This window comes from Corvus brachyrhynchos, unplaced genomic scaffold (assembly GCF_000691975.1).
Source record: "Corvus brachyrhynchos isolate BGI_N302 unplaced genomic scaffold, ASM69197v1 scaffold45, whole genome shotgun sequence".
NCBI classification, from domain to species: domain Eukaryota; kingdom Metazoa; phylum Chordata; class Aves; order Passeriformes; family Corvidae; genus Corvus; species Corvus brachyrhynchos.
In genome coordinates this window covers 1446346-1465666 of record NW_008238361.1, presented here as the reverse complement: position 1 = coordinate 1465666, position 19321 = coordinate 1446346, and the positions used below count along the sequence as shown (strand labels likewise).

Sequence of the window (19321 nt, the reverse complement as noted above, 5' to 3'; positions counted from 1 at the left end):
CCGTCAGGCAGGTCCAGTGGTGCAGAGGGTGCCGGTAATCAACATCACTGACCAGCTCCTGGCATTTCTTGGCCAACACCACTCCCAGCATGTCCACAGGGCTGCTGAAGTGCGTCTTGGACTTCTCAAAGGCTTTCTTGTACTCTCTGTCACTCTGGATCTTGGCCACGTGCATCGACCACATCATCTTGGGGTCGTCCTCGATGTTGCGGGCCCCAATGTGGTGGCCCAGCTGCTTTCTGTACGCAGTTTTGTATTTATACTAATTGAACACAGAAGAAACAATTACTACCTATTTCCAAGCTGCCATTTCAGTTTCCCTCTTGTTAATATATTGGTTAATCATCTTGCATCTAACATATTTTGTTTGTTTGTTTTCACAATATTTTTATCATTTCATTTAATGTCCAGGAAATATTACGGTATTTCTTATATATTATCATCTTTAAATTATTGTATTTATTTAATTAACTTTACACCATTAAGAACTATACAACCTTTGAGGTGGGCAGCAATGTAACAATGATAAAATTTTACATATCTACTCCTGTTCAATATATTTCTATCCAAGATTATGTGCCTCCTCTGCACCCCACTCTCATTTTCCCTCTGCAAGACCCACCTCACTGGCTATGTCTCGGGATGCCTTGGCTGCCTGGAGGGGGATGGCATCAGGAGGAAGGTCATAACCTTTCTTCTTCAGCTCTTCATATCCTACCTTGTAACGTTTCTGTTGGAGAAGCATTCAAAAGAATTAATGTAAATAAAACTCTCTAGAGAGTTTTTCAATGTTACAACTCTCCACCTCCGACTATTGAAAAGAAAGAATGAGTTTCCAAACACAATTTAATTAATCAAATTCAACTCCATACCCTGCTATTAATGACATGTATTTTGTAACCTTGGATGTAAAATATTTAAAAACTACAGTCTGAATATTTTCTGATTATTTCATTGAAGATCAAAATTTTCTTTTAGCAAATATAGTAAACTGAGTGATTCCCAGAGCCTTCTACAGAGGCGAGTAATACAATCTCGTGATTCTCTATACCCAGTTTCAAATGCAAACTTACATCACTTGTGTTAATCAAGTTTGATTTAGCCAGCAAAATTTCAGGAGTATCAGGCATGATGTGAACCTGAGTCTTGTCCTTGTTCCAAGCTTGCCGGTAGAGTATCTAAAGGAGACACAAATAAAGACCTGGTCTGACCGGAGATTCACCTGCACAGCAATAATTTCAGTTCACCTTTTCTCTGCATTAGCAAAGCAAAGATGCACTAAGCAAGCAAGAGGAATGTTAACAACAAAAGAGACTGAAATAAAAAAATACAATGACTTCTTACTGAAATACAGCCTTTCTTCTTTCTTTACATCCATGTAATGCCAGGGAAACAGCATTAAGGCAATATATTTACATACTACCTATTAAAGGTCTGATTTGTAGCTATTACTGAATAAGTTAGCAGCACTCAAGTTCTTCATCTTCTGAACAAGGCACAAAGAGCAGTGAGGCCCTGACTATAAACACCTGCTATTTGTATATTTTAAGCACATGTTCTGATAGAGAGATCCTTTTAAAAATGTGTATTAATGTATTCACATATTTAATCCCACATTCTGTCTCTAGAGGCAACTTACATCACTCCTATTTTTGGCATTAGATTTTGCCAAAACGATATCCATGGCATCTGGGATACTTGTGAACTTAATAGTGTCTGGGTGCTGCCTGTACTTCTTCTCACTCAGTATTTCAGAAGCTTTCTTGTTCTTTTCAGACTCCAGAGATCCCAAAGGACTCCATCCAATGCCTCTGAGCCACTGCAGATCTGACTTATACAGGTTCTGTTAAGGATGAAAATCAATCAAAACCATAGTAGATTATTTCACTGTTCATTGATTAAACCCTATGAAAAGTCTAACTGGCAGTTTAGCTCCAATCTGATCTATATTGGTATCAAAAGTGAGTTATCAAAGATACTTTCCAATAAGCAGTAATTATTTCACATGAAAATAAGTGAATTAAACCCAGAGGGAGCTTACATCACTCTGCAGTTCGTTGACCCTCTTTGCCTCGGTGACATCGACCTGGTCTGGCAGACAAGTCCAGTGGTGCAGTATCCGTTTGTAGTCCACATCACTGACCAGCTCCTGACACTTCTTAGCCAGAAGGAAGCCCAACATATCCACAGGCATATTGAACTTGGTCTTCCACTTTTCAAAGTCCTTCTTGTACTCCCTCTCACTCTGCATTTTAGCTACTTGCATGGACCACAACATCTTGGGATCATCCTGCAAGCTGCGGAACCCGATGTGATGTCCCTGCTGCTTGCGGTATCCTTCTTTGTACTTGAACTGGAATGGCAAAGATGGCACAACTCAAATCACAGTAACAAACATACAAGGGTAAAATACACAAGCAAAATATCAATATGATTTCTCATCTTAATGTTCCTTATGAAATTATCCCTGGAAGTGTCCCAGGCCAGGTTGGACAGGGCTTGGAGCAACCTGGGATAGTGGAGGGTGGTCCTGCCCACAGCAAGGGTGGAACTGAACAATCCTTAACGTCCCTTCCAACCCAAATCCTTTTGTGATTCTATGATTCTATAAATAAGCAACTTGTTATGGCATCTCATGAAAAGTTTTAGCAGCCCCTTGATTAAATAGCATGCATCACTCGGTGTCAGTGAATGCTCTCCCTGAAAAAGAAAGAATCCTTGGGAAGGAAGAGAGCATGGCAATAGGAAGGGTCTCCTGTGCCATCTGATTCAAACACTCACACTGCTCAGAACTCCCTGACACTGACACACTGAAATATTTTGATGAATAACATCATCAACAATGAATAACGATGAAATACGAAGATACTTAAGCACAGAAAACATTTCTTAATGATTAATAAAATCTCTTGCACAAATGCAGGAGTTGTATTTGTACCAAGTTACGGTAACAGCAGTGCATGTGTCACCACATCTCTTTCAGAGCTGTGACGAGGATTTCTCTGCATAGGCACTGGGCTCAGCTAATTGGACCAAATTTGGTGCTGCTCTGAAAATGAAGCATCCAAATGAGCAGAAAACTCCTCCCTTTGTGTGACCAGCCATGTTATGGATGGACCAAACTTCAGACTTGTTAAGATGCCAAAGAAACCCTTGTTAAATTTGACAAAAACAGCTCAGGAAGGAGATTTGTCAGCAATGCTGGTTTTGACTCCAAGCCACACCTTAGCAGAGAGGTGTATTTCAATTTAGTGTGAATCTGTAGGTTGTAACAACCAGATCAATGCTTGTCACATTGAGTTAAAATGCTGCTTACATCACTGGCAATGTCCCTTGAAGCTTTGGCAGCTTTCACTGACATGGCTTCAGGTGTGAGGTCATAGCCTTTCTTTATCATTTCCTCCCAGCCAAGCTTGTAGAGTTTCTAAAATTGAAAACAGTATTAATTAAAACCAGTAATATGTACCTCACCTGCTGTTTAGATACACTAATGATCCCTATCACCAAATTCTGGTCATCTCACAGGCTTCAGTTATGAGACAAGGGCTACAAGAATGGGAACTGAGAAATGGGAAAGTGATAAACAAGAAATGCTGGTCTTCCAAGGCTTAGGAGAGGGACTAAATAGTTTTTTTTAGCAGCTTCCTACTATAGCCTATCTTGAGGATTTGAAACATATCTGGAGAAGCTGAAATATATCCATCTGAGATAACTGAACACTTTTTGATTGGCTTAACAAAATTTTAATTAATAAGGCTTTCATGAAGCCATTTAACAGTCAAGTCAGTTTGTGCACAGTTGATTTTCAGTACAGGCATTCTTAAGTCAAAGATCTGCCTCTAAGCAATTATGCAAAGCAAAACCTGAGTATTTTTTACTGGCACAATGGTCACTTTCTCCTATCTGAAAGCTGCGAGAAAAGCTGGAATCACTGAGTCTACTTTTTCCCATAGGCTAAGTTAAAAATATACACACTTAACTTGTAATTTTATAGTAAGGAATTTTTAACATGACTGATTTCTATGCTAAGCATAGAGTACAGACTACGCACTTCCAGATTTCAAAAGCAGGACTTATATTTTCCATACTTTATAATGCAATTCAGTCTGTTAGTTTGCTAGCCTGAAGCTGGTACTTATTTTACTCTGAAAATACTACCCACATGAAATTCTTGCCTGTGTTCTAAATCCCCAGTAGATATTAATTTAAAATACTGGTAGGATTATCAAAATACTCTACCTGACTGTAGTTTGTCTTGTTCTGTTTGGCCTGTAGAATATCTGGTGTGTCTGGCATCACATGGACCTGAGTTTTATCCTTCTCCCAGGCTTGAGTATAAGCATGCTATGGACAGAAAGTTACATAAGATGTGTTAATAGAAATGACAAAAGATGATTCTTTCAGGGTTTTCACCTTTCCATTTGGATATGGATGGGTAAAAAGGTGAAGGTGCTGACTCTGATTTATTTTACTATGTAATGACCTAATCCAGAATCAGCTGAATTGTTGTCTGGTCTTGCTTCTAATGAAACCCAGCTATCAAGATTTTCAGGACCAGTCATTTCTATATAAGAATGGGAAGAACATATGTTGGAGAAAAATGAGAAAATATTTCTTTAACCAATGCTGTTTATCGGTAACTGTTTCACTGAGGAAAAAATGAAAAAAAGAGGAGCCTGTGACAGTTGTTTTTCACATGGAAATGCTGCTACATAAAGGTGTGACAGAGATTTCCAAACTGGTTATTGGAAAGGATTATATGTGAATGCCTGCCTGGCTTTTCCCCTAAATACTCACTTTGTTCATGATATTTGCGTTCTGCTTTGCAAGGACCAGGTCCATGGCATCATTCTGTTTGGTGAAGGGCAATATGCTGGGGTGCTGGCGGTACTTCCGATCACTCGCAATCTCTGTGGCTTTCTTTGACTTCTCCACATCCAGAGAACCAATGGGATTCCAACCAATCCCTCTGAACCACTCCTTGTAATCCTGCTTGTACTCATTCTGCCAAACAGGACACAAAAGCAAAGTTCACAATGTACAAACATCTCAAACAAAATAATCCTGTTCTTTCCAAAATGCAGCCATGATGCAAAAACAAAAGTCACAAAAAGAAAACTTACATCACTTTGGATCTGATTCATGTTTCTGTACAGCTCCAAACTCATTGCATCTGGCAGGAGCACGTACTGGTGGATCAGGCGTTTGTAGTTGGCGTTGGTCACACGGTCCTGGGCCTCCTTGGCTGCCACCACGCTGAGGGCATCAGAAGGTGTCTGGTAATTAGTCTTGCTCTGCTCATAGGCCTTCTTGTACTCCCTGTCTGACTGCATCTTGGCCACTTGCATGCAATGGACAAGTTTGGGATCATCCTGGAGGCTGCGGAAGCCGACGAGTTTCCCCTTGTCTTGTTCGTACCCTAATTTGTATTTATACTGGAAGAGAACAGAAAGAGAGAGTTTAATTAATTTAGATTTGAAAATAAGGGGGGGCTGCCTCTGGATCCCTGGAAGTGTCCAAGGCCAGGCTGGAGCAACCTGGGATAGTGGAAGGTGTCCCTGCCCCTTTTTTCTCCCAAGAACTTACATCACTGGCAATATCCCTGGAAGCTTTGGCAGCTTTGACAGGAATAGCATCTGCCCTGAGATCATATCCTTTCTTCCTGATTTCTTCAAATGAGGATCTGTACATTTTCTGTAAAAAGGAAAAACAACATCTTTAAATAAAGCAAAAATTTGCATATTTTCCACACGCACAAATAATGGTGAAAAGTTACATCTATAAGGATGCCAGCTTAAAAAATAAAAAGAGATAAAAATATCTATTTCTGTCCATGTTGAAGATGTGCACAATTACAAGCAGTCCTTTATTTAGCATATGCAGATTTAACAACTGGCTACCAAAACCTGTCTATAATGTCATCTTTTTCCCAAAAGAACAGGTGCTACCTACAAACATTTTGAATCCTGTACAAAACTTTGTGCATGGGGAAATAAAATAATCAATAATAAAATAACAAATACAGTAAAAGAACATGAATAGTACTCAAAGTCTACTATTTTGTTAGCAGCTGTTGTATTTTAATGACCTCCATGAACACTTCACAACCTGACTATAACATGGCTTTGTCTTGGAAATTTTGGGTATTTAATTTTGGGGAAGGAAGCAGGGAAAAGGAAAATTAATAGGTTTTGTGAAATTACTGCAGGCTTGCAAGGTGAGACTTTTGCATGCTCTCATCTCACTTATTCCTAATCAAAAAACAAGAGCAAGGTCATGGCCTTACAAACAATACTCACGTCACTTAAATTGAGTGCATTTGCTTTTGCTAAAGCAATCTGTGGAATATCTGGAGTGATGTGAACCTTCTTTTTGTCTTCTTCCCAGGCTTGTTTGTATTTGTGCTGGAAGAATTTAAACAATAGAGATCTCAACATCTCTTATTATTAAATAAAACAATTTAAAAGACTATTTCCTACTTGAAATCCAAACTGCCTTGACAATGATGTGTTACTACCATGGGAGGCACACTTAGCTTTTTATTTTAGCACTTAAAGCACATTAGCTACGAAAGAAAATCACGCTTTCTAAAGCTCTGCATACAATAGGATTGACTATTCAATATGATGTACATTGTTTCCTACTTCTGCAAGCTTAAATGAATTTTGATGAGTACTTTCTTACCTCATCCATGATTTTGGCATTATTTAAAGCTAAGACCATGTTCATGGAATCCATAGGAACAGAGTACTTCAACTTGTCTGGATGCTGGCGATATTTCTTCTCACTAACAATTTCCATGGCTTTTTTGTTCTTCTCAGCTTCCAGGGAGCCCAGTGGGAGCCACCCAACACCTTTCATAGTTTCATCATACTCTGCTTTGTATTGATTCTGGAGGCAGAAAGTAGATAAAAATCAATATGAAACATAAAATAGTTGATAAATTTGGAAGTACAAGATAAAATGTATTAAGGGAAATGAAGCTTTTCCTGTCTTGGTCTGCACATGACTATTGCTCCTGAAGAGCCTGATGGGACACGTAAGGAGTAAATATCCATAAAATGACTTATTTCTAAGCTCAAATTCTTTAGTATTTCAGAGGAAAAACAAAATGGCTGTAATTGTTGAAAAACTTGTTTAATTTACTACATTTTAGTATATACGTGACCTAATTTCATTCAGAAAATAACACTATTTATCTTACAGTGTTTTTTCATAAACCAAGCAGCTTTGTATTCACAGTGCAAAGGATGAAGAACCTCTTACTTACATCACTTTGTAACTGCATCATGTTTTTGGCCAATTCAATGCTCATAGCATCAGGCAGGACGTTGTAGGTATGGATCAAGTTCTTGTAGTTTGCATTTGTAGCCACTTCCTGAGCTTTCTTGGCTGCCACCACACTGACCATGTCAACTGGAGTGTGGAAATTAGTCTTGGCCGCCTCATAACCTTTTTTGTACTCTCTGTCAGATTGCATCTTGGCCACCTGCATGAAGTGCACCAGCTTGGGGTCGTCCTCCAGGCTGCGGAAGCCAATGTGCTTCCCTTTGCTCTTCTCGTAGGCCAGTTTGTATTTATACTGAGAGCAGGAAAGAGAAAACAGCAAAAACCTCAATTTAAACATGCAATATTAAGCTCTGTTTTATCACTGGAAAAACAGATCACAAGATCTCAGGTTTAGTCATTCAATTTAAATAAAGTCCCGGAATGGTATCACCCAACCAAACTCACATCACTCGCGATGTCTCTGGAACTTTTGGCTGCTTTTATTGGAATTGCATCTGGCTGCAAGTCATAACCCTTCTTCTTGTCCTCCTCCCATTCAGCTTTGTAAAGTTTCTAAGTTCAGATGTGAAAGAGAACAGGTGTCATGAAGGCAGAACTCTGAAGTTAAATGTTTTCAAACAAGGCATTAAAATGACAGCGACTTTTGCTCTGTGCAGGAGGCACTGAACGCCCACCACGAGCACAGTAACTCACATCACTCATTGTCATCTGGTTCACTTTGCACTGCAGAATTTCTGGGGTGTCTGGCATAACATGAATGCTGGTCTTCTCTTTGTTCCATTTATCTGTGTACAGCCTCTGCAATTATGAAGAAATTTTTAGCATTGAAAAGGTATTGAACTCATAAAATAAGAGTTTGCTTCTGTTCTGCTCATTTGCAATAAGCAATATTTCATAGAAATATTATCAGCACCAGAAATAACCTTCACAAATAGAGCTGCTGAGGAGCAACCTTAGCTCCCTCCTTTATTTAGTATTTTGAGAAATTTGCAAAGTATGTTTTGATAATTAAGAAATATTGAGGCTGGAAGTTTTCAGTCTGTGTTCTTCCCAGCTTTAATGGGAAGCGTATTTTTATTTTCACACTCTTTCCATGGAAAACATGGAATAAGGATCAGGGGTGTCCTGGATAACTGGGGACAAGTGTGAAGAACTCCAGTTTTAAGGAAACTTGTACAAAACTGACAGAATTCCAGGTTTTTTGCAGTTCATTGATTGTGAGTACTTCCTACAGAAAAAAGGTTACTAAAGCACTACAAATGTGGAGAAGAAATCTTCAATCTTCAGAAACAGAAAATGAAACTCCCTTAATTATGAGCAGTCTGAGGCTTCCATGATCTCTCAGTGTCCAGTCTTAACCAAGGAACCACTACACCCACTGGAAATTTTAATAATTTCAGTGGGAATGCACCTTGCCCCACAGTTTTGCAAGACAAAGACCCAAACTCTGGGTCAATCCAACAATTCCCACCTTGTTCATGGTCTTGGCATTTTGCTTGGCCAGGACTTGTTCCATGGCATCCATGGGGATGGAGAACTTCAGCTGGTCGGGATGTTGGCGATATTTCTTCTCACTGAGAATTTCTGTGGCTTTCTTGGCCTTTTCTACATCCAGTGACTGAATTGGTACCCAGCCAACTCCTCTCAGCCAGTTATTGAAGTCAGATTTGTACAGATTCTTTTCAACAATAAACAAGAAAAACACAGTGAGGCAAGAAAAAAGACATAAATTTATATACATAAAACAGGTAAAGCCTTAAAACTTCTCCTCATGGTTCATTTTAGAGGGGAAATTTAGATTTAGTTAAAATTTAACTATGATAGAGTCAGTATTTAGACCTAGTACATAACCTACAATTTCTGACAGGAGAAATAAAATCACGGTAATTAAAAACTGACTACAAAAATACATCAATTAGTAAAGCATGCTCATTTCCTGGGAATAAGCCAAAATATGAAGAGATATAAAAAAAGTTGTTCCTTGCTAGACAAGTTTCCTAGAACTTAATAGCTACACATAATTCTCGTAATGTTTGGAAAATACATGGTTCCAGACCAGTCATTTACATCCCAATCTACTGCTAATTCAGTATAAAATATATTGGATTATATAAATACATTTTTTAGCCTTAAAAGGTTAATGATGTCACACAGTCATTATGAGAATTAAACATGGAGCTGATTATTGATGACATACATCACTCTGAAGCTGCATCACGTTTCTGGACAGCTCCAGGTTCACAGAATCAGGCAGGAGGGTGTAATGGTGAATTGGCTGCTTATAGCCAGCGTTTGTCACCACCTCCTGGGCTTTCTTGGCAGCTGTCACGCTGAACATATCCAAAGGAGCATGATATTTGGTCTTGGTGACCTCATAATCCTTCTTGTACTCCCGATCCGATTGGATTTTGGCCACTTTCATGTAGTGAACAAGTTTGGGATCATCCTGCAGGCTCCGGAACCCGACCTGCTTGCCTTTGTCTTTCTCGTAGGATTCCTTGTACTTGTGCTAGAGACAAAGGGAGAACAGCCTTAGCCACTTGTGAAAGAGAAAACACACTTTGGATGGGTTTAAAACACTGAGTTCCAAAGCACTAACGACTGCAGCTCATTCTGTAACCTCATAAATGGTTTTTACAACAGCACAGGATTATTTAGGTCAAAAAAAGAAGAGGATTATTGGATTTTTCAGCTTGTCTTGACACCTGGTACATATCTCAACCCACGTCTGTAGCTAGAAGCCCTCCCTCACCATTGTCACTGACACAGGCTTGTAACTCCCAGGGACATTCTGCTGTTAATTAAGACCATAATAATAATAAATTATTGAACAGCCTCACCAAACAATGCAATATCCCAATATTCAATTAGGGATGTTCAAGAGGAGAATGAAGAGTCACTTATAAACTTTTGCTAAAGCAGGAGTACAGGTCTCCAGCACAGGTAAATAATAATAAATAATGAAATGCAGGAGGGGTATGCGTTCCACTGGATGTAAATCCTACTTACATCACTTGCAATATTCCGAGAAGCTTTAGCAGCAATAATTGGAATGGCATCTGGTTTCAGATCATAGCCTTTGGCAAGGGTTTTCTTCCAGTCTGCTTTGTAGTTAGCCTTGGAGGGAAAAAAGGGAAGAGTTTGTGGCGTCAGGAATAGCAATTCTAATAAAGAGTTTAAGCCCACGTTTTATTATAGCTATAGGAATTAAAATATCCAGTTTAGTCCATGTAATTTCAAGGAAAAATTTTCAACCTGTACATAAACTACAGTTCCATTATAATAAATAAATCTACTACAAAGATACTCATGAACTCCATAAGCATTTTTTGCAATTTTTGTTTAGAACAACTCTATCAGTGGCATTTTTTCCCTTTCTTAAGCAAAACCCTTTTTCATCTGACTGAACCTTCAGAATTTTTTTCCTGTTAGCTTCAAGCTCAGGCTTTGTGCTCTGCAGGGACTGGGGAAAGCAGCCTGGCTGATTTTTTTTATCAGTCTGGCCAGACTATTAAAATTCCAAGGCTGTTAAGGGAGATGTCAGTTTTTATCTCATTTCTGGAAAGCTGATAATGCCATCAAAAATTTAACATCACAAAGGCAATAAAATTGGTATTATCAGCGGAGAGCTTCATGGTGTTGAAATGCAAAATATACTCACATCACTGATGTTGTAGGCATTAACTCTAGCCTGGATGAACTGGGGCACATCAGGAGGGAGGTGGTACTTGTGAATAATTTCTTCCCCTTTGGATTTATACAATATCTGCAAAGAAAAATAAAGAAAGACATTTAGCAGCCCAATTTATAGACTGTGAATTGAAAAACTATATAAAAAAAAAAAAAATCTGATTTCCAGGTGATTTTTGGCTGGAATAAAATTGTAAATACACACATTCACCCAAACAATTGTTTCAGGAGTGCTCTTAAAGCCGGAGGATGGAGTGAAGGTGGGCACAGGGCAGAAACTGATAATGTCAGAGTGTTTCCAAAGTTTACTTACATCACTCAGTTGTTTGCTGTTGATCTCTGCTTGCTTCTGTACTGGAGAGTCAGTCACTGAAGTGAATTTGGTTTGATCAGGATGCTTTTTGTAGGTGTACTGAAAGAAGATAAAAAAATATTTGTAGAAAATGCATATAAAGTATTTTCCAAGTGTTGATAAAGTAAATAAAATTATTAATAAATTAAGTTCTTTTAAAGTATAAATTAAAAATATGTTGACTTAAGCAAGTGAATGCTTGAGGTTCATGCTTCATTTTGGTACTACTGTTCTAATCTTTTGGTTTTACTTATGAAAAGGATTGTGCTATATCTGTTTTGATCACTAGATGTCACAAAAGGCCCTAAAATAGATACGGTTTTTAAAAGTCACATGGCAATGAGGCCAAATTCAAAATCATTGATGTTACCAGGGATCACCTGGTTAATTTTTCTGTGGTGAACCACTGCTGTCCTGTACTCACATCTTTACATTGCTCCAACTTCTTAATTGCTTCATACTCTTGAGTTATGGTCTGAGGGAAGTAGCACTTTGTCTTTTCTTCCTCATAATCTGCTTTGTAATTTTTCTAGAAACAAAAGGAGCATTCAGTAAGGAACCACAACTGAGCTTTGTCTGAATGGCCAGAGCGATGGGGAAAACAGAACAATTGCCACACTTACATCACTTTTCATAGCTTCAACTTGCATGCAGTGGTTGTAATGTGGGTCCTCAAAGCTGCCCAGGTAGTGTCCCAAAATGTTCTTCTGATATGCATCTTTATATTTTACCTGCCAAAATAACCACGAGTTGAGAAGCAAAAGTAATCAAGAGGGTCAGTACTGAAGGATGAACCCCAAACGAAATACCTACATCACTAAAGTCCTTCAGAGCAGCATCAGTCTGGAACTTGGGTGTCTCACAGTAATTCATTCTGTTTCCTCTGGACTGTTCATAGGCTTCTTTATATAATTTCTGCAAATCAAATAACACCAGATCATGCAGGAGATTTCACTGCAAGTCACCTCCACCACGTTAAAAATGACAAGAGTAAAACTGTGAAACGGTTCCAAAGAAAAGCTTTCCCACAGGACTGAGAAACAGATGGCACTGTTTTCCCAATGGTTTTTTAAAATAACTCTTTTTAGGTTTGTAACAGAAGACAGAAAGATCTTACCAATGGGTTTTGAACTTCTGACACTGAGAAAGAATCAATGTCTTTTCATACAAATAAAAGAGGAACTGAGAAGACCATTACAGTGAATAACCAGAACATAATATAAAAATATGTAAAAGTACCAGGTATTTTATCATCATTAGTTGAAATTCCTTCAAACAGTAAGGGAAGAACTGTCCTCTTGTGATTCATTATCCATAAGGATCTAAATTAACTATACAGTAATTAGCTATCCACGTGCCACTGCTGTTGCTACATTTATATGTGGAGAAATCATTCTTTACCTGAATTGTTCTGGCTGGTGCTATCTCATTACAAATATGGGTCTACAAAACTAAAAATACTACAAGATCCAAAGGAGAAGCCTTGTGAAGAAATGATGGGTTTGGTTCCTGGTACATGACTGAAAATGCACTTTGATAATACTCACATCACTCAGAATATCTCCTGCAGCTTTTAATTGCTTCAGCAATGGGTTCTCTGTAGCAGGGAGCACATTATAATCTGCAATAGCTTTATTCTTTTCATAGTCTGCTCTGTATTTGAACTTGAAAGAATAAAAATAAAAAAAGAAGAGGTTTTAAAAATCAGTATTAAAAGCCAAACACTCACTAACTTGTGTGATTGCCCAGAGAAGCTGTGGTTGCCCCATCTCTGGAAGTGTCCAGGGCAAGGTTGGATGGGCTTGGAGCAATGTGGGATAGTGGAAGGCGTCCCTGCCCATGGCAGGGGGTGGCACTGGGTGGTGTTTAAAGTCCCTTCCCACCCAAACCATTCTGTGAGATGAATCTATTTTACTATGTAATCTTCAGCTTTTCAGGAAAAATGCCCTTGTTATTTAAGTTATGGTGGCAAAGGACCATGCAAGGTCTTGACAAAACAATTTCAGCACAAACTTGTGTGAGTTCAGAACTGTTCCCAAGCTGGACAGGTGGAACACAGGTCCCTCACCTTGCTGACATTCTCTGAAGCTCTTTTATTGGCTTTATATTCTGGAGTTTCAGTCTGCATGAAGTAGATTTGGTCTTTTATGTTTTCAAAGTCTTCCTGGTATTTCCTCTGTTAGGAACAGAGACAGACAGAAAACAACATATCATCTAATTGTAAATTAGACATCTACAGCATGGATTATTTAGGAAATAAGCAATGCCACAAATGGAGCATCAGTATTTTCCAAATGAACATAAACAAGGATAAAGCTGTTGAAGATTTTCTGCAGGATTCACTCACCATACTTAGATTCTCTGCATTCATTTTTGCAACTGCCACGTCATAGCACGGAGTTTGACTCCACTTGCCTTTGATTTTGTTTTTATAGTCCTCATGGTAAATAACCTATAAAGAAACAAAACAATAAAATTTAATCCTGAAGACATAGTTCCATTTTCACTTGAGAGATTCATTTTTCAAAGCTGTCTTTTTAAAGCTGCTTCATATTTTACACCTGCCTTATAACTATTTTAGTAGTTATTGTAAAAAACACCTTAAATATGATTTGACCAAACCATTTCAGTGCTAAGCCATTTCTCTTAGTACCTTCCCTGACCTAAAAAAGGATAAATAAATCTCTAATGTATTCCTTTAGCTCTGTTTTCTCACTGGCCACATAATATTGGGATATTGCCCATTAAGTCAGAATTTACTGGTATTGCTGCTGGAACTGGTTATAAGCAAACCCTTTTAATTACCTGGTATTTTTGATTTCTATTATTTATTCAAGCTCACAGAAATCAAGTATCAAATGTTTAAAGAGTTTGTCTAACAACAAAACACCTGAGTTTTGACTCAGTGTTCCAGGTGCATTTTCAGCCACAGCTGCATTACTCACCATAAAAAATAAAACTCCTCCAATGCCTTTTTAACATTGCTAAAGAACATATATGCCAAAAATAGTCTTAAAAAACTCTATATTTTATAGTTTTGGAGATACCTAGACAGCTTACTATTTTATTAATTTTAAAGAATTATGATCCTTTTTTTTTCCCATGTTGTAAAATTTTCTTGATGACAATTTAGCTTTTAAGCTATGGAAAAATAAGATTAAAGAAATTGTCTCTAAATTAATTATTTTACCTTCCAAACGGGTTCAGTGCAATTTTCTAAGTGGTTCCTCCACCATGAGTGAATACTGTAACTCGAATCTTAAAATGCAGGTAATTTTCAATATGCAATAAAATAAATAAAATAAAATAATACATAATAGTTAAATTCTGAATGGAGTTGAAATCGTATTTCTGCCTTACAAGATTATGCAACTTGGTTCCACTTTCTCCAGCAAAAGTTGGTCTTCCTGTGTGTTTTTTCTTTTGCTTTCCCTTTCCTTAGGTACCTTTTTTGCCTCTCTACCTGCAGGAGTGAGGTTTGGGCAGCATGTTCTACTCACATCACTCAGCTGCCTTGTCACCTTCTTGGCTTGTTCCACATCAGGGGGGTCTGGCAGAGAGGTGAATTTAGCCTTCCTTTCATCGTGCCCCTTTTTGTAGACAATCTGAAAATAGGGAGAAATAAACATTTACTTGAGCATCACAGCACTGAGCTCTGCTACCACCACATTAACAGGGTAGGTCTGCCCACAGCCCCTGCAGCAGGAACTCTTTCAATCTGTGTATTACCAGGGAACTTCTGAACATCTGCAAAATTCACTGAAACCTTCAAGTAAGAGCTGAATTCCCCCGTTGAAGAGTTCTATGTATCTAACTATCAGCAAATGCCAGTCTCACCAGCTCCTGACTTTTCTTATCACTGCTTTAGAGGCACATTCGCAGACCCACAATAGTGCACTGGACTTAGAGACAGCCCAGAGAGTTCCTGCATTTGGGGAGATACTCAAGGTCCTCTTACTGATTTAACAAATTAATTATTTCGTTCATTCCTAATCCAGCATCAAATTGCCAATGGATTTATACTCTAATATGCTCTACTTTGTACTCTAATATCAAGCACAGCTTTGTCTATGAAACATCACTACTATCAGAGCTATCTGTGCACACTTACACATTTTTATTTTCTGTTCCACTGTGAAGCATTGATATCTAACCAAAGTCGACGACATCTCCCAAGTTACACCACGACCCAACAGCCTTTGGTACCCACATGCAAATATCTGCTTTGATACTCACATCACTCAGAGTCTTCTGAGCCTGTGCCACCCTTCTGAGCTCTGGACTGTCATTGTAGGGATAGAACAGGGTTTTGTCTGCATCCCACTCTTCAGTATAGAGTTTCTACAAGAAAAATGCCAGAATGCTCATTATTAATTAATTTCTGGCTTTGAAAGCTTCTTTCACTTCAGCTGCTTGGACCCGTGGTTATTTATTCTTACCTTGCTGAACATTGCTGTGTTTTTTATTGCATTCACAAGCTCTGGAGCATCAGGGGGAAGCAGGTACTTGTCCTTATTCTCCTCCCAATTCTGTTTATATAATACCTGGAAGGAAAGATCAGCAAGTTGGTCACTCTATCATTAAAGAAATATTTACTTTTGTGAATAAACTGCCTGCTTTAAAGATATATTTTCAAAGTGAAAGTCTCAGACCAGTGACATCTGAAGAGAGCAACTGGAAATATTTAAGATTACAAGTGTATTTGCCTTACCAACTTCTCTGCTGTCCCTCCCTGTGCTTCTAAACTGTTGTATAAATGTTGCTTTAGCACTCTGAGCTCAAAACTTTGTTCTTATCAGTAACCTCAGGATCCACTGATGCTGGGAAAGTCAGAACTTACTCACCTTGCTCACTTGCTGTGACACTTTCTTTGCATGTTCTATATCCTTGGCCTTTTCATCCACGTGGCAAATGGTTCTGGCAACTGTCCCAGCCATGCGGTATTTAACCTGGAGCACAACAAAATTCATTGATTCTACAGAAAAAGTCCTTTTTTTAAAACAAAAATCAGAATACTGACATTTTCACCCTCCATATAAACATTCAGAACCGAAATGAACCTCGAAATGAAGCCCATGGAAGCAAATGGATTTTGTGAATTAACTGAGGGAGAAATGCAGCTTTGAGACAGCTTCAAGAGATGGGAATCCAAGTTAGAGGTGGTGCCTTCTGTAATCACAGAGCTCTAAAAGCACTTCCACGCTCTACGAGAGATGCCCAGTGTAGCCCCACTTCCCAGGCCATTCCCATGTGAACACTGGCTGCAGGGCCCAAACCAATGCAGCCACATTGCCACGGCAAGACAGCAGCTTGGTTGGAATCACCACTTCTTACTTAACCTTTAAAATCAAGACTTAATTTGCTTCTTTACTTCTCACTAAATATTGTTTTCCTCATGCAGTTGTTACCCACCTCGCTGAGCTGGTCCTGCACTTTCTTGATCCTCCGGATTTCAGGGGTGTCAATTGTGGAAGCATATGGCTTTCCTTTTTCTTTTCTAAATTTTTCTTTGTACTTGTTCTGGAAGAACATAATGATAAAATAATTAAGACATCTCCTAGAGCTCTGGCAGAACTGTATTAGCAATTATTGCCATATTTATCTGGTTAGGACATGAATTTGGGGCAGATTATTAAATAATATAAACTAAAATTACTCAATTACATTTGCACTTGTGCTTTTTTTAGCCAACTGAGGTTATTCCATCTGACACAATAGGAAAAAATCCATCTCTAACTTTAGCCTGATTTGGATCACCTCTAATTTATTATATTCTCTCCGTGAGCTTATTATTGATAAATTCAGTTATTTGCAATGTAACTATCACACAGTCCCTGTAAAATATTTTTAAAGCTGCTGTTCCTCAAGAACTGAGAGACATGGGACAACCTACCTCGCTGAATAGGTCCTTCATTTTATTGCTGTGTTCCAAGTAAGGTGTCAAAAACTTGGATGGGTCCACTTTTGTGCGGATTTTCCTCTTCCTGATGGGACGGGCTGCATCCTCCCCAGAGGGCTGGGTGTGCTCAGCTGTGTAGGTGGTGGTGGTGGTGATGGTCTCAGGGCCTGAGTAGTCTGTCCTAATGGTCTCAGGGCCTGAGTAGTCTGTGCTAATGGTCTCAGTGATCTCAGTGACCACCTGGGGATTAAAAAAATGAATAATCACTCGTTTTATAGCTGTAAAAGTTCATTATCATAAGTGTTTTTCATCCCTCCCCAGCTGGTGAAAGGATGCTCTTCTCTCATCCAGATCCACATGGAGACAGAAAATCAGGGACACTGTTCCTACTGGGATTAACCATTATGCTCCCTATACATTCCATAAGGAATGAACTCTCTGGCTGGTTCCTGCATCAAACTCACGGAATTATTCTCCAGAGGATCTGGGAGAGTGGGGCTCCAGCTGCCTCTGCTCTACATGCATTAACTTCCAATCAATTTAAATGGTTTATATACTTGTTTATCGACATAGTCATGCTGCAAGCAGTAATTTTAATACCAAGATTCTAATGAAAAGCATCTAAAAATAATTATTGCAACTAAAAAAATGTGCTCCAAAAATCACCCAAATAAGTGTCAGGTTTCATTTCATATCAATTAGCTTTATAAAAAATTGCCTTTAAAAAGGAATTCAGGAAGGTCCAAGTTCTGAGAGTCAAGGAGACAGAGCTGAAAACGCACCAAGAATTAAACAATTAATAACTTCTGTTTCTGCATAAGCCCATGCCATAAAGAATATTTCATGGTAACACAGCAGGGAGTTGGGTTCTATCTGTTTTAGAAGTAGAACTTCAAATTATGGCAATCACTCCTTGGTGACCCAAATATTTGTTACCAGTGACATGATGAAAAATGTGCAAAACCGTAATTTTTCAGTGAAATTACACAAGCTGAAGGGAACAGAACTGATGCATGTAAACTGATCTTAGATCATCACACAGCAGGGAACTGCAGCAAAAATAAAGTATTAAGCAGCAATTGTTCACTGATATTTGTGTGTTTAATGTGAAAAATTAAACCTCAGAATACAAGAGGCCACTAATTTAGTGTTCTGTGTTAATTACATGCATTTTTGCACTACATACAGCATGACAAAGACCCTTACCTCATGTGGCTCACCCCCCTCAATAATTGTCTCCTCAATGTAGTACTTTTAAAAAAAGAGAAAAAAAAAATCATTTTTAGGCCAGATCAGCAAATTGTAGCTTCTGTGAAGTTGTTTTAAAACACGTCTGGAGAAGCAGGGCTGTAGTTCACAGGTGCTTGTATTTGTATTCTGAATTTGGTAGTTCTGAATATCTGTTGTTCACATTTTGCATTGATGATTGGATTTTTATTCCATGCATTGCTCAACTAATAATCACCCAAACAATCAATGAAAGATTGTTATCTAATTTTACCCACAAGAGGGAAGACACTGATGACCTCATTAAAAGAATCAGCACTTAAACCCCAGGATTTTCCTGGTTTTTTATTTGGTGACACTCATGACTGTTGTTCTCAGGGTTGTTCCTACCTACAGATGCTGCAAGGACACCAATAATTTCTGACTGCCCATTAAACTTTGTTGCTGATCACAACTCTGAGCCTGCTGATTTTCCACCCACTTTACTGCCCACTATCCCCCCACATCTCATAAATTTGGGGATACAACCCCAATGGGAGGTGTCCCTAAAGCAGCCCAGGTACACAACCTTCGCTGGTCTCCCCTTGTCCACAGCAGCTGTGAACCCATTACAAAAATTAATGAGGTTCATCAGCCATGCTTTGCTCTTGATAACTCAGGGTTCACTTCTCCACACGACCTTCATGTCTTTCATGTGTTTAAAAATAGCTTCTCGAAGGATTTGCTCCACAGCCTTCCCAAAGAACAAAGTAGCTCCCTGGATCTTCTTGCCTTTCTTGGAGACCAAATCCAGCTGAACATTGCCTATGGATGCAGGAACGGAGTTTGCAAAGTCTTTAAGGTCCTTCCCAGTGGCTTGCTCC

At 38.7% G+C, this 19321-nt stretch overlaps 1 protein-coding gene across 1 annotated transcript in view; it reads right to left on the bottom strand.

Annotated features, from left to right (window-relative positions):
* Positions 1-19321, bottom strand: part of NEB (nebulin) — a 108688-nt gene that overhangs the window by 79841 nt on the left and 9526 nt on the right. Inside the window, 33 exon segments of the mRNA XM_017736021.1 lie at positions 10-262; positions 623-730; positions 1074-1178; positions 1640-1843; positions 2042-2353; positions 3317-3424; positions 4240-4344; positions 4798-5004; positions 5124-5435; positions 5587-5694; positions 6300-6404; positions 6685-6891; positions 7271-7582; positions 7735-7842; positions 7984-8088; positions 8762-8968; positions 9488-9799; positions 10300-10407; positions 10952-11056; positions 11294-11392; positions 11757-11861; positions 11956-12063; positions 12146-12247; positions 12880-12996; positions 13401-13508; positions 13680-13784; positions 14833-14937; positions 15569-15673; positions 15772-15876; positions 16177-16281; positions 16745-16852; positions 17226-17471; positions 18438-18482. Coding sequence (XP_017591510.1) covers positions 10-262; positions 623-730; positions 1074-1178; positions 1640-1843; positions 2042-2353; positions 3317-3424; positions 4240-4344; positions 4798-5004; positions 5124-5435; positions 5587-5694; positions 6300-6404; positions 6685-6891; positions 7271-7582; positions 7735-7842; positions 7984-8088; positions 8762-8968; positions 9488-9799; positions 10300-10407; positions 10952-11056; positions 11294-11392; positions 11757-11861; positions 11956-12063; positions 12146-12247; positions 12880-12996; positions 13401-13508; positions 13680-13784; positions 14833-14937; positions 15569-15673; positions 15772-15876; positions 16177-16281; positions 16745-16852; positions 17226-17471; positions 18438-18482 — 4954 coding nt within the window.